This window comes from Mytilus edulis, unplaced genomic scaffold, assembly GCF_963676685.1.
Source record: "Mytilus edulis unplaced genomic scaffold, xbMytEdul2.2 SCAFFOLD_192, whole genome shotgun sequence".
NCBI classification, from domain to species: Eukaryota; Metazoa; Mollusca; class Bivalvia; order Mytilida; family Mytilidae; genus Mytilus; species Mytilus edulis.
This window is the reverse complement of record NW_027267962.1, coordinates 41,383-64,722: the sequence shown is the minus strand read 5'-3', so window position 1 is coordinate 64,722 and position 23,340 is coordinate 41,383. Positions and strand designations below refer to the sequence as shown.

Below are 23,340 nucleotides of genomic sequence, written 5' to 3'. Positions count from 1 at the left end.
GTTTAATTATTGTTATTTTCAATAAGTCGCTTCTAAATAAACTGAAGTTATTGATCTTAAATGAAAATATATCTTTTTTATTTCTTTTGTCTTATGTTTTTGTTTTAAGAATCATAGAAATATATACATGTAGAAAGCAAATGTTAATAGGCAAAATGATCAAAAAGTCAAGATCTGAAACAAATAAGTGAACATTCCCCAAAATTGTCAGTTGGCCCTTTATTGAAGTTATTGTCCTAAATGACTTTTTTATTATCAGCTTTTTGCATTTTTGCCTTTTATTTTGAAAATAGTTGTATCAGTGAAGACATTTGTGTGTCAACAAACTCTTGTTTTACAGTGAAATCTATTGGGAAAGCCAGCCCTAACCAACCATCATTCAAGAATAAGAAAGGAGGAAATAAAGTATTATATTGTGATAAATTTAAAAGGAATTTAACAAGTCGACCAATAGCAGGTAACAATTATTTGAGTAAAATGTGTTTTTAAAGGATTAGAAAATTCTGCTTGGGATAAATGTAGCTATACAGTCAAACCTGCACTAATGGTCACCTTGTTTCAACAGTCAATTGCAACCAATGGTGGCTTTCAAATCTTTCCTTTTTTTACTCTATATTATTTTACGTATAGAAGATAGAAAGCAAATTTGTGCATTAGGGTCTATTAAGGGGTGTTTTGGGGGGGCCGAAAGAAGGGAGGGGTTTACTATAGAACCCTATGGGATTTTATTTCCGAAAATTTTCAGATGAAAATAACTTGTAAACTTTAAGTGATAAACACACACAGTCTTCAGAAATGATCATAGGACAATAAAACAAATCACATGAAATAAAGGGGGAATCCCTGGGGGTCATTCCCACCCCCTTAATATTTGAGAATATGCTATTATCTTGTAAACAGTCCAAATCCCACCCTAAACCATATATATTCTTGAATGGGACGATAAAACAAATTTAATGAAATAAAAGGGAAGTCCCTGGGGGTCACCCCACCAGGGCTTCCAAAACGGTCATATATTCCGGTCATTTGTATAATGTCCGGTAAAAGTCTGGCTGGGCAAAGTATGAAACGGTCATATACTTTTTAGTTTTCAAGGCTTTTTTCGGTCATTTTTACATAATTCACGATCTTTTTGACCCAACCTTTTGCCTTTAACATCAACATGATCAACACATTTCGGTCATAAATGTGACATGATGATTAATTACTATCAAAACAACACCTACTTCAATACTTTTTAATTTTTATCAAGGCTAATTAGTAGTTGGACAGCTGAAATCTACCTGTTCAGGTGACAGGTGAACTATGTTCAGTACCGGACATCATATAAATTGATCGGTTTATTCACAATTCTTTCTTACTTTTCAGCAGTTTGTTTCTAATTGATTTAGTCCAAAAGATTAAAATTATTAAAAATTAGTTTATCAACATGATTTGATGAAAAATTTAAAAAGGTTTTAAATGAAAAATCGTCGGAACTACGTCGTATGAACTAGAACATGTGTGCGCATGTGCGCAGGTAGGAAATTTAATTGTGCATCCTACATTTCTTCAAAAATGCTAAAATTATCATTGATACCTGTATCTTGCGTTCATTTCAAGTATTTTGTTGAAGAAATAACGTGGAAAGAGCTTCTTCACTCAGTCATGCTTTGTAAACGTACACGGATTTTACGTATCCATTTATGGTCCATGTTTTACCATTGTCAAGTCAACATCCGGTTTAGAACAATGTGAAAACGAAATTAAAGTTTTTGACAATGTCATTTTGCACAAATAAAAAGTCTAAGTCAGATATGAGCACGCTGATGTGCACACTTTGAATGATGCCCTGCCAATTTAACAATTACATCCGAACATGAAATTCATATCATATCACTTGTAAACGGTCCATATCCCCAACCCTAAACCATATATATTCTTGTATGGAACAATAAAACACATCAAATGAAATATAAGGAGAGTCCATGGGGGTTACCCCCACCCTGTTCAATTTGAGAATGTGCTATTATCTTGTAAACCGTCCAGATCCCCACCCCTAAACCATATATATTCTTGTAGGGGACAATACAACAAATCAAATGAAATTGAAGGGAAGTCCCTGGGGTCACCCCCACCCCATTCAATTTGAGAATGTTCTATTATCTTGAAAACGGTTCAGATCCCCACCCCTAAACCATATATATTCTTGTAGGGGACAATAAAACAAATGAAATGAAACAAAAGGGAAGTCCCTAGGGGGTCAGCCCACCCTCTCTTGTTTGAAAACTTGTAAACGGTTAAGATCTCCACCCGTAAATTTGTTTGGGAGACTTCATAACAGCATCCTGTTACAATTACTTCTTGTTCCTATTTTATTTTGAAAACCTTATATTTATGATCAGCATCTGCAAAATAAGATCTACAAATAGACCATCATGGAAGAAATATTTAGTCTACTGATATTGGAGCTTTTTCCCTTTAAAGATTTAGCTCATGACATCTTCCCTTTAAAAGTGCACCAGTGTCCGTCACATATCTAAATGGGCTGTAATCAAGCTTTTCTCATCACTTTGCATCTGTCATATACTTATAAATAAACTTTTATCAAAATATTTTCCTCTAAAACTACTGAGGACAAAATTAAGCTGACATGGTTACAATCATCATTTAGGTATCTTTGTAAAAAAATGTGTTAGATGATCCAGCCTGCCAACCAAGATGACAGACATGGCTAAAAAATGGACATAGGAGTAAAATGCATTTTTTTGTAAACAATTCTGAAACTAAAGCACTTAGAGCAAATCTGACATGGGATAGAAATGATCATCAGATTAAGATCCATTAACCCTGAAAACTTAAGACTAATCAGACAACCCATTGTTTTGAATTTGAATTTTTGAAATACTAAGGCTTTTCTACCTCAGGCATAGATTGCCTTAGCTGTATTTGGCAAAACTTTTGGGAATTTTGGTTCTCAATGCTCTTCAACTTCGTACTTTATTTGCCTTTTTAACTTTTTTGGATTAGAGCGTCACTGATGAGTCTTTTGTAGAGGAAACCTGTGTCTGGCGTATATACAAAATTTAGTCCTGGTATCTATGATGAGTTTATTTTGTTGGATATAACTGCCCCTGAATTTGTAATTTTAAGGAAATTTAGCAGTTTTATAATGTATATAAGATCTAAAAATATATTGATATGACAAAGATATTCAATTGACCCCTTAAATTGTATTGCCTTATAAAGTGATTTTTTAACAATTTTTTCTTAATTTTTTCTTTTACCAAAATATTCTCTAGTTAATCTACAGGGCCAATTAGAATAAAACTAAGCCACAATGCCATCCAACTAACATGGCAATCTATCTGAATAAAGTACATAGGGATTTATTATTGAGGTGTAAGGGAAAATTGTAAAAAAAAATCAAAACAATTTCAAGTAGTCAATACTTGAAAAACTAATTTAAATAATGATAAGAGGTCTTCAGTAAGTATTGTCTAAGTCGAGATACTAGTGGGATAACCTTTTTTAATTTAGTTATTAGGGTATCTTATACTATTTATTATGATTTAAACCTTATTTTACATGATTTCCAAAACCACAGAAGATTTTAAGCGACACAGGCTCATGAGAGCTAGCCTCTAATTTTTAAAAAAAATTGCTATTGTTGAAGATGCAGGTGAGCAAGCCCACCTTGTTAGAGACTCTAGTTCCCCTGCTTCATACTTATGTGTTTGAATTTAAGATAAGAAATCAACTAAATATTTAATCTCCATGTACAACAGAGGTACCACAAGCACCTGAAAATTTGAAGGTGAAGACGAGGACCAATGACAAGTTGACTTTGGAATGGACAAGGCCAAAGGCAATTGGCGATTCAAAGGTTACTGGGTACAATATTTCCCTGAAAATGGTTGATTCTGATGACTGGAAAAAGATTGGACGAGGCAGATCATTTGTCACCTCCTATACCATTAAAAATCTGAAGCTGGACAAACATTATGTATGTAGTGTCAGTGCTGAAAACAAAGTTGGTAAAGGACCAGCAGCTGAGGTAGAGTCTCCTGTTGTTCAACATCAAAAGCCAGGTAAATTGAAGTTCTGTCTGAGTTCATTCAAAATTAAAGGCTGAATTGGATTTTTTTAGTTCCTGAGTGATTAAGTTAAATTTGAATTATCTGTAACTTTTAAAAGACATGATCAGAAAAGTGCAATTAACGTAAACACTAAATTAATCCAGTGTTATCATTTTCTTGCACTATCTTGATACCAGCTTTTTTTACTCGCATGACTTGATCAATAAATACAAAATCTCCGTTGATAATATGGGAAAACAATATTATATTATGTTCTAACTTTCTCATTCAAAGTTTAGGAATTTTGTTTTTTGCTCACCTGGCTCAAAGGGCCAAGTGAGCTTTTCTCATCACTTGGCGTTCGTCATTGTCGGCGTAACTTTTCACATTTTGAACATCTTCTAGAGAACCACTGAATGAAATGGAACCAAACATAGCATGAATGATCCTTATGAGGTGTTGACCAAGTGTTATTACTTTGTAACGTATCCATCATTCAAGATGGCTGCCTGGGGGGAATTAAGTTTAACATAGGACCCTATGGGAAATACATACAATTGTCTTCTTTTAGAGAACCACTGAACGGAAAGAAAACCAAACATGACATGAATGTTCTTTATCAGATGCTGACCCAGTGTTGCTACTTTGTAGCCGATCCATCATCCAAGATGACCACTAGCAGGGGATTTAGTTTAACATAGTTCCCTATGGGAAATCCATACAAATGTCTTCTTTTGAAGAACCACTGAATGGAATGAAACCAAACATAGCATGAATGTTCCTTATGAGATGCTGACTAAGTGTTGTTACTTTGTAGCTGATCCATCATCTAAGATGGCTGACTTAGTTTAACATATTACCTATGGGAAATACATACAAATGTCTTCTTTTAGAGAACCACTAAATGGAATGAAACCAAACATAGCATGAATGTTCCTTATGAGGTGCTGACCAAGTGTTCTTACTTTGTAGCCGATCCATTATATAAGATGGCGGCCAGCAGGGACTTAGTTTAAGATAGGACCCTATGGGAAATACATACAAATGTCTTCTTAGAGAAGCAAGGAATGGAATGAAATCAAACATGGCATGAATGTTCCTTATGAGGTGCTGACCAAGTGTTCTTACTTTGTAGCGGATCCATTATCCAAGATGGCCACCAGGGGGCGGGACCTAGTTTAACATAGGACCCTATGAGAAATCCATACAAATGTCTTCTTTTGAAGAACCACTGAATGGAATGAAACCAAATGTATCATGAATGTTCCTTATGAGGTACTAAACAAAGTGTTGTTACTTTGTAGCCGTTCCATTATTCAAGATGGCCACCAACGGGGGACTTAGTTTAATATGGGATCCTATGGGAAATACATACAAATGTCTTCTTCAAGAGAACTACTGATCAAACATAACAATATTAAATAAAATTTGGCCTAAAACATCATTATAAGTATCTGTTACAATTTTTTACATTTTTTAATATTATTTCAAAATCCCAAGTATAGAATCAGGGGAGCGACACAGGCTCTTGAGAGCCTTTAGTTTATATATGGTTCAACTGGATAATAACTTTAGTATTAGTAAATAGAAATATATGAAATTTTAACACGAGGTTTGAAATCATAAAAGGAAGGCTGGGATTTATTTGGGGGGTTTTGGTTCCAACAGTTAATGTATAAAGGGCCAAAAAAGGGCAAAAATAAGCATTTTTATAGTTTCCAGACAATACCTGAATGTAAGTATAAATACGATCTTTCTGAAACTGCTAATTTAAATTTTTCAGCTATTTTTATGTGTGAGTTCCTACTACTGTCCCACTACAACATAGCTCTTTTCTGTGTACTTTTTGTGTTGAATACTTTTATGCCCCACCTACACTCGTCCCTGTCTTGCTTCAGGTAAAAAAAAATTTGTCAAGGTAGTTTTTGTCTATTGTGAAGCTGAAGTCCAATCAACTTGAAACTTAGTACACTTGTTGCTTATGATATGATCTTTCTAATTTTTAAGCCAAATTATACTTTGAACCTCAATTTGACGGTCCACTGAACATATAAAATGAAAGTGCTAGTTTCAGGTGAAATTTTTTGGTCAAGGTAGTTTTTGATGATTCAATCAACTTGAAACTTAGTACACATGTTACCTTATATGGTATGATCTTTCTAATTTTAATGCCAAATTAGATTTTTTACCCAATTTCATGGTCCATTGAATACGGAAAATAATGTGCGAGTGGGGCATCTGTGTACTTTGGACACATTCTTGTTTTCAGGCCGTTGTGCAGTGCCAAACTATATGTATCAACTGGTTGTTTTACAGTGAAAGTACCTATGTGTAGTTACAAGTTGGTCTAATTTGCTGATAACAAAATCAATATTTATACCAAATATAACAATATTTAAAGATCTAATTACAGTGTTAAATAGGTAACCTTGAAAATATGAACATAAGTTATAAGTATAACAACCTGATAATGAACATAAATATAACAAACATGAACAATTCAACAAATGTCATAAGTATAACAAACATGAACAATTCAACAAATGTCACAAGTATAACAAACATGAACAATTCAACAAATGTCATAAGTATAACAAACATGAACAATTCAACATATGTCATAAGTAAAACAAACATGAACAATTCAACATATGTCATAAGTATAACAAACATGAACAATTCAACATATGTCATAAGTATAACAAACATGAACAATTCAACATATGTCATAAGTAAAACAAACATGAACAATTCAACATATGTCATAAGTATAACAAACATGAACAATTCAACATATGTCATAAGTATAACTAACATCAGGTTGTTGATTTTAAGGGTGTTTATCATATACTATAGTTAATCTATCATATTATCATGATTATTGTTCAAAATTCAGTCCATACTGGTAATTTAGAACTTTTGTTTTACAGTGAAAGCTATTGAGAAAGCCAGAACAAGCAAACAATCTATCAAAGATAAGAAAGAAAATGAAGCGCTATATAGTGATGTAGTCAAAAAGAATTTAACTAGCAGACCAACAACAGGTAAAAAATGATTGAGAAAAAATTTAAATAAATGGGCTTAAATAAGTTATATTAATTTTGAATATGCCTAGTCATATTCACTCTGCTAGTTCAAGATAAAGGACCAGTAATGACCCATCAAATTGTGCAATCAAAAAGACATCGGAATTTTCATAGGGAAAAGGGAAAGAAGGACATATGTTACATGATATAGATATATTTGAAATACATAAAGTTATGTAAAATATATAGAAAAAGACTTGATTACCTAATATATTTTAAAGATTGGACTTTTAACTAAGGCCAAAAAGTTGAAGAAAAAAAGATATATCATTTCTGACTGTCTAAGGAATCCAGTGAAGTAAAACAATGTTAGGCTTATCTGAAAAAGCATCAAAATTTGCAACAAATTTATATTTCCTTTATATATTTCGTAGCAATGCATTTACAGATGATGAATCTTTTGGATGTTCAATGTTGTTTTAATTTTACAGTTAAATTATGGAAGATTTCAAAATCTTGATAAATGCAAGTTTGTCACTGAAAATGGTGGATTAATGGAAATAAAAATATTGTTTGTGCTTTTGAAAAAAAAGGGTATAATGCACTGGTGCAGTGAATGTAAACATGGTATCAGTATATAGCTGGGCTGTTAAACATTTTTTACTGACATAACTGATGGACAATTTTCTCATTTTTTATAAGCAGAAGAACATTCTCAGTTAAATTGGTACGGCTTAGTTATTGTGACAACTATAACTAGTAACTTTAGAATTATAGAACTCATAGAATATAATGAGAATATATTAGACTCTATTGAAAAACGTTTTTTATAGTCAAAGGTAAGATTTTTTCAAAATGTTGAGATCTGCCTACTGTGCATTTACATCAAAACAGCATATTTTTATTTTTTGGATTTTTTACCCTGAAATGACAAAGTACGATTTTTTTCTTTTTCATTTTTGCTGATTATCTTGGTAACTATAATCGGTGGATAGAAAATTTAATTTAATAGCAAGAATGATCAGCAGCACTAGATCTATAAATTATTAAAATGGCCAAGATCGTCAGTTGACTCTTGATTTGAGTTATTACTCTTTTCTGATGATTTTTACCAATTATATAAATAGATAGAAACTTCAAAATATTATTAAAAATGAGCAGTAAGACAAGTTCTACAAGTTAGTCAGCATTGCTGAAATTGTCAGGTGTTATTGCATTAAAATAACTAGGCATTCAGAACTTATAATTTTCTCTTGTATATTTAAAAAAAACAATTTTTATATAAAATTTGTACTTATAACTCTTATTACTGTGTACCTTCGTATGTAAGCACGCTGATGCAGCCTACTTTTTTAATGCTTAATCGAGATATCTTTTAACTACTGCAAGTCATTCAAAATAACTTTCTTAAAGGAACAACTACTTTACTTAAAAAAAAAGGGGGGTGGTTCTGAGTCCGATTTTTTTTTCACGTGAGATCTAAACTAATTTTTATATTAAGTTCTTTTTCGATGGTACCTATTCAATATTTAACACTATAATGTATGGGGAAACTTTGGATTCAGAATATTTGTTCATTCCAATTATATATATAATCATCTGCATGACTCCATTTAAAAAAAAACAAATTGTGGAAAAATCCATCCCCCTTTTTAACGTGATTTTTGTGACAAAAATGTAGGTTATTAATTTGGGGATGTACGGCGGGCAGGCCGTTTGTCGGTCGGGCGGGCGGACGGGTGGCAATCAAATGTTGTCCGTGCATTAACTCATGAACCGTTCAACCAAAGCTTTTGCAATTTTAATATGTTGTTACTGATGACAAAATGGAGGTCAAGTTCAATAATGGCGATTTTGACTTTTTCCGTTCAGGAGTTATGGTTCTTGAAAGATTGAAAAATGAAGTTTCCAGTCATGTCCGTGCATTTACACATGAACTGTTCTACCTAAGCTTCCCCAATTTTAATATGTTGTTACTGATGACAAAATGGAGGTCAAGTTCAATAATGACGATTTTGACTTTTACTGTTCAGGAATTATGGTTCTTGAATGATTGAAAAATGGTGTTTCCAGTCGTGTCCGTGCATTTACGCATGAACTGTTCTACCAAAGCTTCCCAAATTTTAATATGTTGTTACTGATGACAAAATAGAGGTCAAGTTCAATAATGACGATTTTGACTTTTACCGTTCAGGAGTTATGGTTCTTGAAAGATTGAAAAATGGTGTTTCCAGTTGTGTCCGTGCATTTTCTCATGAATCATTCAACCAAAGCTTTTGAAATTTTTATTTGTTGTTACTGATGGCAAATTAGAGGTCAAGTTCAATAATGACGATTTTGACTTTTACCGTTCAGGAGTTATGGTTCTTGAAAGATTGTGAAATGGCGTTTCCATTCACGTTGCATTTACTCATGAACCATTCAATCTAAGATTTTCAAATTTTAAGATGTTGATACTGATGACAAAATGGAGGTCAAATTTGATATTGACGATTTTCACTTTCACCATTCATCAGTAATGGTTCTTTTGATATTGCCAGGACACAAATAAATATTAATAAATCCGGTTTGCTGTCGTTGTGACACCCTCTTGTTTTCAAGTCAAATGGTCTTCTAGAAAAGTTGTTTTAAAATTTTGACATTTAAATGACATATAGTTTACAAGTGTGAACAAATTCTATGTACAGGTAGCTAAACAAGGTGTATAGATGTGAACAAATTTAATGTGAAACTAGTGTACATTACATTAAACCAAATGTAAACATGTTTACTGTACACTGCGTATGGTGTGAACATGGCCTTATATTCTAGTTTAAATTGTTTACTGGTGTCCACAGTTGAAGATGCAAGTATATATAGACGAATGACACATGCCTTTCAAAGCCTCTAGTTCATCTTTTATTGCAGCTGTTATTTAAAAGCAGGAATCTCATAAACATTTGCATTTCTGATAAAAGAAACTATTTTTGAAGACTTATTGTCTTCTAAAGACTACTATAAATTCTTGAAAAAAACCTACATTTAAATTTGCCTTAATATTCTTTCTGCATTAATATTGTTGGTTTCTCTGAAACTAAATTTTTTATTATCCCTTTCTTATCATTCCAATCAATATCATTATCATTATGGACAAATAATACACTGTTTGAATGAAATAGATGTATGGCTTACTTATGTTAAAAAATTTTGAAGAGTGAACTTGAAAAAATATTCTTTATTTTTAGCAGTAAAGCTTCCTTCTCTGGAGATTGACAAATTCAATAAGAAAAGCATTTGGAAAAGACCTTACAAGAAAACAAATGGAAAATGTGAGGGACAGAAAAGACGGCCATATTCAGTAATTCCCATAACAACCTTACAGTAAGTTTACAGATTCATTAAACTTAAAAATAACTATCCTGTTTTCAATATGTATTAAACCTGTCAACAGGATGTTGATATAAATCATTTATTTTCCATGAATCAGTTTGTTCTTTGTGGAGTTGAATCAATGGGAACTTAATTTTTTTTATAAAAACCATCTATCATTGAATAGTTTTTCTGTACAATTTTTTTTTTTTTACAAAAACATCTTATCCTGCTTTATACAGTAGACTCCACCTAAACAGCTATCAGCTAAAAGAATATATCTGCTATTGTAATTTTATTTCAAAACACCAAACCCTTCCCTATATGTTTATTTAATTGTGTAATTGAATATCGGATATAAGAATAAATCCGCAAATCCGGATAAGAATATTCAGGCAATTTCCTGATACAAACAGTAAGATAGTACATAGTTCAAAGCTCTGCAGTGAATCCTTTTTCAATTTTTATACGCCCGTCGTCTTTTAGACGGGACGTATTATGGTATACCGTTGTCCGTCCGTCTGTCCGTCCGTCCGTCTGTCGTCCACACTTGGGACAATAACTCAAAAACACTTTCACCAATTTCCATGAAACTTAAGTGAATTGTTTATATCTATTGACGTAAGCTCCATTTCGTTTTTTTTTAATTTCAGATTTTAAGTTTTGGATTTATGGGGCTTTATTCATAAAAAAGGGGGGATTTTCAACACTTCGGACAATAACTCAAAAAGGCTTTCACCAATGTCCATGAAACTTTGGTGAATTGTTTATATCTATTGATGTAAGCTCCCTTTCAATTTTTATAAATTTCAGATTTTAAGTTTTGGATTTATGGGGCTTTATTCATAAAAAAAGGGGGATTTTCAACACTTCGGACAATAACTCAAAAAGGCTTTCACCAATGTTCATGAAACTTTAGTGAATTGTTTATATCTATTGATGTAAGCTCCCTTTCAATTTTTATAAATTTCAGATTTTAAGTTTTGGATTTATGGGGCTTTATTCATAAAAAAAGGGGGATTTTCAACACTTCGGACAATAACTCAAAAAGGCTTTCACCAATGTTCATGAAACTTTGGTGAATTGTTTATATCTATTGATGTAAGCTCCCTTTTAATTTTTATAAATTTCAGATTTTAAGTTTTGGATTTATGGGGCTTTATTCATAAAAAAAGGGGGATTTTCAACACTTCGGACAATAACTCAAAAAGGCTTTCACCAATGTCCATGAAACTTTGGTGAATTGTTTATATCTATTGACGTAAGCTCCCTTTCGTTTTTTTTTAATTTCAGATTTTAAGTTTGGGATTTATGGGGCTTTATTTATAAAAAAAGGGGGATTTTTAACACTTCGGACAATAACTCAAAAAGGCTTTCACCAATGTCCATGAAACTTTGGTGAATTGTTTATATCTATTGATGTAAGCTCCCTTTCAATTTTTATAAATTTCAGATTTTAAGTTTTGGATTTATGGGGCTTTATTTATAAAAAAAAGGGGGATTTTTAACACTTCGGACAATAACTCAAAAAGGCTTTCACCAATGTCCATGAAACTTTAGTGAATTGTTTATATCTATTGTTGTAAGCTCCCTTTCAATTTTTATAATTTCAGATTTTACATTTCTGTGTTATTAATTTTTATGCTTAAAAAAGGGGGGATTTTCCAATATTGGGACAATAACTAACACTTTCACAAAATTTTATGCAACTTTGAAAAATTGTTTATATCTATTGACATAAGCTCCCTTTCCATTTTTATAAATTTTAGATTTTACGTTTTCTTAAGTAATGAATTTTTATACTTAAAAAAGGGGGATTTTATGAAACTTTGGTGAATATATTAATGTAACATCCCTTTTTTGATTTGTATATATATATTTCTAGTTGATCATATAAATTCATTTAAAGCATAAAAGACAAGTTAAAAGAGCAACGGGCGTATCATGCGCTAAAGCGCAGCCCTTTATTTTTTATCTGTTAGTATGAGTTGAAAAATGAATTTAAAAAAAGAAATACAATATATGTAGTATTACCTAGGGGTCCAGCAATGATTGTATCTGCCAGACATGAGCTAATCTGAAAGGGTGATTGCCATAATGTAGATCAGTATTTCTGTTAGACCATATAATTCAGCTAGGTCATTTCATTGATATCAGATTTTGTATTTCCAATTTGCAATAGACAGTTGTTGATCAGTGACTTTTATATAACCTAATTTTTTTTTAGAAAAAAGACAAGAAGTGGTCAGAAAAAACAAGTAAGTGCAATCAACAGTTAAGCAATCAGTGCATACACTTTTTTCCTTTTTCTTCAGAGAATAAAGTTTTGTTTTCAGATTTGAGGTTAAGAGTAAGTATAATTTATTACCTATTTTTTTTCACATGTGTTCTTAACTATGACAGAAGTGATTAAGCTCAAAACTAATATATTGCTTATATTATAAAGAAATTTTTTTGTTCTATAAAAATTCTGATCACTTAGTAATTAACTTTTAAGGAAAGACCATCACTAATTCTGATTTTATAATAAAGATTTTATTAATAAATTAAACAAGACTATAACAAATTACATTCAAACACATTTACGGGTAACTATAAATATAAAAATAGAAATACATTGATTTCTTGTCATTTAACAAAACAGATTAAATCCCATAAATGAATCCTCATTCCCACATTAGTTAATATTAACTTGAAACTTTCATTTTTGTCTTGCCTTGAGTAAAAAAGTGAAATATAGGTAAGCTGTTTCCTGCAACAGTGACTGCAATGACTGCTTCAACGATATATTAGTTTGTGATTACTTCTAGTTTATATCCTTAAAGAATATAAGTAACAACCATAATCATGAAAACTGAGCCTTGACAAACCCACCATGAAATTAAGGTCAAGGTCAGATGAACACTGGGAGACAGATATGTACACCTCACATTCATTTAATACACTGATTATAACTAACCTATTTCATATAGAATCTGATTATTGGACAAAACCATGAAAACTTTAAAACATTCATCCATTAACCATGACAATCAGGCATATGCAATCAGGTCCAGTTCATATGAAACCCTGCCAAACAGACATGTTAACTCTACAATCATTCAATACGCTACAGTGCCCTATTGCTTTAGTTATGAGATATTGACTTGGCACATACCAAAACCTAATGAGGTCAGGTGAATCCTGTTTGACTGACATAAAGACCTTGAAAAAAAATCCATATACCAAATGAAGTTATATACTTATTTATTCTCATAAATAATCAAATAATTCACATGGCAAAAATATTTTTTTTTATGCCCCACCTACAATAGTAGAGGGGCATTATGTTTTCTGGTCTGTGCATCCATCTGTTCGTCTGTCTGTCTGTTCTTCCATTCGTCTGTCTGTCTGTCTGTCTTGCTTCAGGTTAAAGATTTTGGTCAAGGTAGTTTTTGATGAAGCCGAGGTCCAATCAACTTGGAACTTAGTACACATGTTGTTTATGATATGGTCTTTCTAATTTGAAAGCCAAATTAGACTTTTGACCCCAATTTCACTGTCCATTGAACATAGAAATTGAAAGTATGAGTTTTAGGTTAAAAATTTTGGTCAAGGTAGTTTTTGATGCAGTTGAAGTCCAATAAACTTGAAACTTAGTACACATGTTCCCTATGGTATGATCTTTCTTATTTTAATGCCAAATTAGATTTTTTACCCAATTTAATGGTCCATTGAGCATGGAAAATGATAGTGCGAGTGGGGCATCCATGTACTTTGGACGCATTCTTATTTTCAAAGCAGTGGCTTGCAAAATGTTTCTCATTTACATATATGAAGGCATACTAATTATATTATAAATACAATATTGTACATTATTTGTTCATTTCCTACATTCAAGTGCACTCCAGATGAAGAAGCTCGCCAAGATATTCAACTGGCTCAAGATAAGGATGGATTTGTTGTGAGACAAATTGATAATGTTAAAGGTATTTAAATAAATTTAATTTAATTTAGAAATTGTCTTTTCCACATGACATCAATATATATTTGAAAATGATAAGAGATGAAAGCTAGAAATTTCCATGCCACAGTTTGCTGGGAGAGGGAGTTTAACGAAACAAAAATTTATATACTGCATGTATTGCAAAGATCGTCGTCTTGCGTCGTCGTCGTCGTCCGAATACTTTTAGTTTTCGCACTCTAACTTTAGTAAAAGTGAATAGAAATCTATGAAATTTTAACACAAGGTATATGACCACAAAAGGAAGGTTGGGATTGATTTTGGGAGTTTTGGTTCCAACAGTTTAGGAGTTAGGGGCCAAAAAAGGGCCCAAATAAGCATTATTCTTGGTTTTCGCACCATAACTTTAGTATAAGTTAATAGAAATCTATGAAATTTAAACACAAGGTTTATGACCATAAAAGGAAGGTTGGGTTTGATTTTGGGAGGTTTGGTCCCAACAGTTTAGGAATAAGGGGCCCAAAGGGTCCAAAATTGAACTCTGTTTGATTTCATCAAAATTTGAATAATTGGGGTTCTTTGATATGCCGAATCTAACTGTATGTAGATTCTTAAGTTTTGGTCCTGTTTTCAAATTGGTCTACATTAAGGTCCAAAGGGTCCAAAATTAAACTTAGTTTGATTTTAACAAAAATTGAATCCTTGGGGTTCTTTGATATGCTGAATCTAAAAATGTACTCAGATTTTTTATTATTGGCCCAGTTTTCAAGTTGGTCCAAATCCGGGTCCAAAATTAAACTTTGTTTGATTTCATCAAAAATTGAATATTTGGGGTTCTTTGATATGCCAAATCTAACTGTGTATGTAGATTCTTAATTTTTGGTCCCGTTTTCAAATTGGTCTACATTAAAGTCGAAAGGGTCCAAAATTAAACTAAGTTTGATTTTAACAAAAATTGAATTCTTATGCTTTTTTGATATGCTGAATTTAAACATATACTTAGATTTTTGATTATGGGCCCAGTTTTCAAGTTGGTTCTAATCAGGATCCAAAATTATTATATTAAGTATTCAGCAATAGCAAGAAATCTTCAATTGCACAGTATTGTGCAATAGCAAGCAATTTTCAATTGCACAGTATTGCGCAGTAGCAAGAAATATCTAATTGCACAATATTGCGCAATAGCAAGAAATTTTCAATTGTAGTTATCTTTCTTTGTCCAGAATAGTAGTTGAATCAACTTAAATCATTGTTTTATACAATATACAATGTATATTCACTTTTACTACCAACTGATAAATTAAAACAATCTTTACCATTCAGTGATAACAAGCACTTTATTTTACATTTTAATATTTTATGATGTATTTAAATGAGTAGTTATTGTTGCAAACTCCATTAGGAATTTGAATTGAGATCAGTTTTGGAAAAAGGGAAAGGTGGATGTGACAAAAAAAGGGGGGTTAAATTTTTCTCATTTCAGATTTCATAAATAAAAAGAAAATTTCTTCAAACATTTTTTTGAGAGGATTAATATTCAACAGCATAGTGAATTGCTCAAAGGCAAAAAAAATATTTTAAGTTCATTAGACCACATTCATTCTGTGTCAGAAACCTATGCTGTGTCAACTATTTAATCACACTCCAAATTTAGAGCTGAATCCAGCTTAAAAGTTGTGTCCATACTTGCCCCAACTGTTCAGGGTTCAACCTCTGCGGCCGTATAAAGCTGCGCCCTGCGGAGCATCTGGTTACCCATTGAACCTCTTTATAAACATCAACAAGACAGCAGCCTATTAACATTAAAACACAATACATTTTAAATGTCTCACTTATTGGTCAGCATGCAGTCTTCAACAATAAATCATTTATTCACTAAAAAAAAAAGGGGCAGATCATGCAGTTCCAACTTTCAACTTGCTTTAGTAGTTAGCGGTTTAAGTGTACTCTCTTTTTCACCTGATAATATGACATGAACATGTGGTATGATTGCCAATGAGACAACTCCACAAGAGACTAAATGACACAGATATTAACAGTTATATTTTTATTCCAGGATTTTGTGTGTTTTTTTTAAACTAAATTTAGAGAGAAAAAAAACATTGTCTTATCTGATTTAGGTAAAGGAGTGTTTGCTTCAAAGTTTTTCAAGAAAGGTGACTTTCTAATGGAATATCATGGGGAATTGATAAGTGGCAATGATGGTAAAAGACGGCTCACACAATATCCAAATTCCGTTGGAAGTTACATCATGTTCTTCAGATTTGCAGAAAAAGAAATGTGGTAAGTATATCATTTTATTCTGGTATCACCTAAGTTGGACAAAGGTATACAGAAAAACACATTAGTTTACATTACATTGCATATATGTACGTTTGTTGAGGAAGCATTAAATATGAGTTTTTTTACAACAGTATGATCAGTATAGCCGACAGGTTAACATCAGAGAGAATCCAGTTTGTCATTTATTAAGTCTCCCAAACAAAGTTTGGAGACTTATTGTTTTTGCTCAGTTCTTATTATTTTTATTATTCTTCTTCTGCTTCTTTTTCTTTTTCTTTTTCTTTTTCCTTTAATTTTTTCTTTTTCTTTTTCTTCCACCACTTTAAAAAAATGAACTTGTCCGCAGCGTTTCTCCAAAACCACTTGTCAGATTTACTTAGGGTTTCATAAAATGTTAGATTAATATGTCTAGGTGAGCCATCAATCGTATGTTTGTGCATTGAGGTCTATTAAGGGGTATTTTGGGGGGCCGAAAGTAGGAAGGGGTTTACTATAGAACCCTATAATATTTTATTTTTGAAAATTTTCAAATGAATATAACTTGAAAACTTTAAGTGATAAACACACACAGTCTTCAGAAATGATCATAGGACAATGAAACAAATCACATGAAATAAAGGGGGATCAATTTGAGAATGTGCTATTATCTTGTAAACAGTACATATCACCCACCCCTAAACCATATAAATTCTTGAAGGGGACTATTAAACAAATCAAATGAAATTTAAGGGAAGTCCCTAGGGGTCACCCCCCCTCATTCAATTTGAGAATGTGCTATTATCTTGTAAATGGTCCAGATCCCCACCCCTAAACCATATATATTCTTGTAGGGGACAATAAAACAAATGAAAAGAAATAAAAGGGAAATCCATAGGGGGTTACCCCACCCCCTCTTATTGAAAACTTGTAAATTGTCCATATCCCCACCCCTTAACCATGTATATCCTTGTATGCAACAATAAAACACATCAAATGAAATATAGAGAGAATCCATGGGGGTTATCCCCACCCCGTTCAAATGAGAATGTTTTATAATCTTGTAAACGATCCAGATCCCCATCCCTAAACCATATATATTCTTGTAGGGAACAATGAAATAAATCAAATGAAATTGAAGGGAAGTCCCTTGGGGTCACCCCCACCCCATTCAATTTGAGAATGTGCTATTATCTTGTAAACAGTCCAGATCCCCACCCCTAAATCATATATATTCTTGTAGGGGACAATAAAACAAATGAAATAATTAAAGGGAAGTCCATATGGGGTCACCACACCCTCTCTTGTTTGAAAACTTGTAAACGGTCTAGTTTCCCAACCCGTAAACCATATATATTCTTGTATGGGACAATTAAACAAATCAAATGAATATGGGAGCTTTGTTTGGGAGACTTCATAACAGCATCCTGATACAATTAATTCTTGTAATTCAAATGAATTGGCACAATTTTCGAAGTTTAGATTTCTGTTTTTGGTTCATAATAGCATTAAATTTTAAAAGATTACAGTTCGTTATGTATTTCTTGTCAATAAGTAGTGTTCTATCTGTCAAGAGACTGCTACATTCCATTACATAGCTGGTATTCGTCACTTATAGCACTCTAAGTCAATTCAAATTTTTGCAATTAAAGGCATGTTTAATTGATAAAACTTTCACAGATTTCCCAATAAACTCTTCAACCTACAAGCCAAGGGTGTTTAATTGTTTAAACATGGCTATTGTTTATTGATGGAAAAAAGCAAACACCCTCTACCACAATACCCTAAAATTAGTCATCAAACAGCTTCTTTTTATGCCCTATTTATTCTGCCCCATTTAGGGGCATTATGTTGTTTGGTCTGCATCCGTTTTTTATTTTGTCTGCCTGTCTGTCATGTTGAAGGTTAAAGTTTTTGGTGGAGGTAATTAATAGTCATTACTAAACTCATACACTTGTTTATAAATAACATCTTGGATGTAAAGAATATTATTTATAAAAAATAAAAATAATACCAAAAAAAAAAAAAAGATTTGATGAAATAAAAATCTATTTACATATTTTTTCCAACGGTAAATTTGGGAAAATGTAATATATACTCGTTGTCAATATCTGTAGTAAAAGACAGATTGGAACATACCAGAAATATATCAATTTCGGGATTTATTTCCTTTCTTGATATTCAATGACAGCAATTTAAAGAATAAACTGCTCAAGTTGTCCGCTTAAGGGGTATTCTTGACAGTTAAAACAGACTTATAATTGCAATCAAAAATAGGAAAAGATGACATAAAATTCTTTTTGTCTTTTTTTTTAAAACATCTTTGGTCAAATAGCTAAAGTATTATACACTGTGAGACGAAGACTGCCTCATGTTACAAAGTTTCCATCAGTTACATGACCAATATCCTTGACCTCAGTTTCATGGTTCAGTGACTACTTGATTAAAAAGGTTTTGTGATGTTGAATTCCCACCTATTATAAGTAATAGAATAATTACCGGTATATTTGATTTTTGCGTACCTTGCAAGGTCATCTTTGGACTTTGATAAATTGTTGAAAAACACTGTTATACAGACTTTTTTCGTATATGCCTTCAGATATTGGGCTGATTTATAGCTCACCAGGGCTCGGAAGTGTCCCATGTGAGGTTATGCCATCACTTGGCGTCCGTCGGCGTCTGTCGTCGTAAACTATTAAAAAAGTTTCTCATCTGAAACTACGGGGACAAATTCCTTCAAGCTTTAAGGTAATGTTCCTTAAGGTATCTAGTTTTTAAATTGTATCTGAAGTTTTTATTCATCAACAAACATGGCCGCCATAGCTAAAAATAGAACATAGGGGGTCAAATGCAGTTTTTGGCCTATATCTCAAAAACTAAAGCTTTTAGAACAAATCTGACACGGGTTAAAAGTGTTCAATTGGTCAAGATCTATCAGCCCTGAAATTTTCAGAAGAATCAAACAACCCGTAATTGGGTTGCTGCCACTGAATTGGTAGTTATAAGGAAATTTTGCAGTTTTTTTGTTATTATCTTTAATATTATTATAGATAGATATAAACTATAAACAGCAATAATGTTCAGCAAAGTAAGACCTACAAACAAGTTAAAATGACCATAGTTGTCAATTGACCCCTTAAGGAGTTATTGCCCCTTAAAGACAATTTTACACGAAGTTTTGATCCATTGACAAACACTGCAACCATGGCTAAAAATAGAATATAGGGGTCAAATGTAGTTTTCGGCTTATATCTTAAAAAAATAAAGCTTTTAGTGCAAATCTGACATGGGGTTAAATTTTTGAATTGGTCAAGATCTATCAGCCCTGAAATTATCAGACGAATAAAATAACCCACGGAATTGGTAGTTTTAACAAAATTTTTGCAGTTTTTAGCTCACCAGGCCCAAAGGGCCAAGTGAGCTTTTTCTTGTCACTTGGCGTCTGGCGTCATTGTCGTCTCCATCGTCGTCTGTCATCGTTAACTTTTACAAAAATCTTCTCTGAAACTACTGGGCCAAATTAAACCAAACTTGGCTACAATCATCATAAGGGCATCTAGTTTTAAAAATGTGTCCAGTGACCTGGCAAACAGATCAAGATGGCCACCATGGCTAAAAGTAGAAAATGTAGATATTGGGTTATAACTCTGAAACCAAAGCATTTAGAGCAAATCTGACATGGGAGTAAAATTGTTTATCAAGTCAAGATCTATCTGCCCTGAAAATTTCAGATGAATTGAACAGCTGGTTGTTTGGTTGCTGCCTCTGAATTGGTAATTTTTAAGGAAATTTTGCCGTTTTTGGTTATTATCTTGAATACTATTATAGATAGTGATTAACTGTAAACTGCAATAATGTTCAGCAAAGTAAGATCTACAAATAAGTCAACATGACTAAAATGGTCAGTTGACCTCTTAAGGAGTTATTGCCCTTTATAGTCAATTATTAACAATTTTCATTAGTTTTTGCAAAATATTTTGCTCTGGAACTATTAAGGGCCAAGTTCATTATAGATGGACAAATTGTAAGTAGCAAGAATGTTCAGTAAAGCAAGATCTCCAAACACATCACCATCACCTAAACACAATTTTTTTTCATGAATCCATATGACGATCTGTTTTCTTTGTTTGATATGCATATAGACCAAGGTAAGTGACACAGGCTCTTAAGAGCCTCTAGTTTATTTTATGATATTTCACCAGTTTTGCTTGATTTTATATGCACTTATTTTTTGTAGTGTTGATGCAACATTTTCTAAAAGAATCGGAAAGTACGTAAACGATGGCATAAAAAGTTGCCAAAATGCCAGAGTTAGAAGGATCATTGTAGACACCATACCAAGGGTTGCTATATATGCTGTACAGGATATTTCCCCTGGAACTGAAATTTTGTACGATTATGGTGTAAATGACCTTCCATGGAGGCAAAGTACTTCAAAAGTAAGTACTTAGAAGGAATATGTTTTGCCATGTATTTTCAAGGCAATTACTTTTTGCCCTTCTGCTATCCTAAGACTCATTATTTGTGAGCTACATGTAATGCCAAACTGATCATTGTTTCAAAAATTTAGAATGATCTGCATACAGAGGTCTTCTTTTAGAGATTCGAACCACTGAATGGAATGAAACTAACCATTGCATAAATGTTCCTTATGAGGGGCTGATGAAGTGTTTGTACTTTGTTGGGATTAACTGTTCAAGATAGCATCCTGGTGTTTTTATTAAAATATTGGTCCTGTGTTTAACCAAATTTGACCTCTATCATTATTTGGGTATATGTATTATTTTCATCTATGTGTTTAACCAAATTTGACCTCTATCATTATTTGGGTATATGTATTTTTTCATGATTTTCAAAACCACAGTAGAGTCAGATGACACATTTAGATTCCGGACAATAACTTTAGTTTTAGTGAATGAATATCTATAAATTTTTACATGAAGGTTCAATACCACTAAAGAAAGGTTGTGATTGATTTTGGGAGTTATGGTTTCAATAGTTTAGGAATTAGAAGCCGAAATAAGCATTTTTGTAGTTTTCAAACAATAACATGTGTTTAATGTTTAAGTGTATGCATCCCTCTGAAATTATACTATAAGCTTCCATACCATGAAGGGATGGTTAGTATTGACTTGGGCAGGGGGGGGGGGGGGGTGTGTTATGGCTCAAAATGTTTTGGAATTAGGGGCAAAAAAGGGGGGAAACTAGGATTGTCTGGTCAATGGACAATTATGACAATTTAAAAGCAGTGTAAGGGAGCAAAAACATTTAACATACAATGTTGGGTATGTTTGGCATTTACCTCATTTACACTACTTGTAAAATATGTATAAAGTAATGTCAGGTTTTGGACTAATTGGCAAAAAAAGGGGGATGGTAGTAGTTTTCATTTTTTCCCCCAAATTTCTCAAATTCCACATTTTTGAAGAAGAAATCTTTAATTGCACAATACTGTGCAATAGATTTGTAAGATCTTGACATTTGTTTTGTGTCAGAAACTCATATTGTGTCAAAGATTTGATCACAATCCAAATTCAGAGATGTATCAAGCTTGAATGTTGTGTCCATACTTGCCCCAACTGTTCAATGTTTGACCTGTGCGGTCGTAAAAATCTGCGACCTGCGGAGCTCCTGGTTTAAATGATTTATGTCCTTTAGAAATTTTAAATAAGTGTTATGTGGAGGAAATTAGAACTCTGTTATTTTATCCCCTTTATATCTTTATATGCAAGCAAAACATTTGTTTTAAATGCCAAGCTTATTTTCACCAAATGTAGGTATTCAAGAAACTATTCATGCATACATAATTGAAAAAGTTTTCAATAATTTGTTTTCAGACAACCCAAAGGTGCTCTGTAGTATTGGAGAAGATGTGTTTAGCTGATCTTAAAGGTTTATTTTACCTTAGTAGTATTTAATTTAAATGTTTTTTTCACATCCAAAAAGGTTAAAACTTTATATGTCACTTCTGAAATTAAGAAAAAAAAATAACTAAAAGACTTCATGAAATGCAAGTGTAGACAAATATAGAAAAAAAATTGAAATTGTCCTGCAGTGGTAATACCAAATATTCATTTATTTGAGCTGTTCACTTAGGCTGCTAAATATAGCATTGCAATATTAACTCTTTTTTTTTCCCTTTTATTTTAGATTTTTTAACTTTGAGTGTAATTTTGTAAATTACATATGATTTTGACCTTCTGGGTTTTGAGTTTCTTGTTTATCCCTAATCAAATCACAAAATGAAAAGCTCAATTATATCAGACAAATTGATGCAATTGTCATATTCCTGCCTTGGTATAGATCATAGGCATGACATCAATAAAAAAAATATCTGAAAATTTCTGACACACAAATAAAAAGAAATGAGGAGTGTCAATTTTGAAGATTTTTAAAAGTTAAGTTTATTTATTGCTGTTTGAAAATTTGAAAATAATGCAATGTTATTTAATAATATTTTTTTTCTCTCAAAAAACAGAGAATGATGTTCTGTCAACAGAACTTGCTGCTAACCAGTCTGTCACAGAAGATGATATTATGTCAACACAACTTGCTGCTGACCAGTCTCTCACAGAGGATGATATTTTGTTAACACAACTTGCTGCTGACCAGTCTGACACAGAGGATGATATTTTGTCAACACAACTTGCTGCTGACCAGTCTGTCACAGAGGTTGCTGCTGACCAGTCTGTCAAAGAGGATGATG

The 23,340-nt window shown here is 32.3% G+C and overlaps 2 protein-coding genes across 2 annotated transcripts in view; both read left to right on the top strand.

Annotated features, from left to right (window-relative positions):
• Positions 1 to 340: 340 nt before the first annotated feature.
• Positions 341 to 23,000, top strand: LOC139506430 (N-lysine methyltransferase KMT5A-like; the record flags this gene model as incomplete). The annotated part of the gene is made up of 9 exons (XM_071295455.1): positions 341 to 457; positions 3,768 to 4,070; positions 6,989 to 7,102; positions 10,309 to 10,444; positions 12,660 to 12,690; positions 14,313 to 14,400; positions 16,496 to 16,658; positions 20,872 to 21,073; positions 22,472 to 23,000. Coding segments are annotated over 9 exons (1,235 nt in total), but the record flags the coding sequence as incomplete, so codon positions are not given.
• The window catches only part of LOC139506428 (uncharacterized), a gene marked incomplete at its 3' end in the record, with an annotated part of 41,602 nt that continues 41,138 nt past the window's right edge, over positions 22,877 to 23,340 (top strand). Inside the window, exon 1 of the mRNA XM_071295453.1 lies at positions 22,877 to 22,931. Within this exon, the coding sequence (XP_071151554.1) occupies positions 22,877 to 22,931 (55 nt within the window). The remainder of the gene's footprint in view (positions 22,932 to 23,340) is intronic.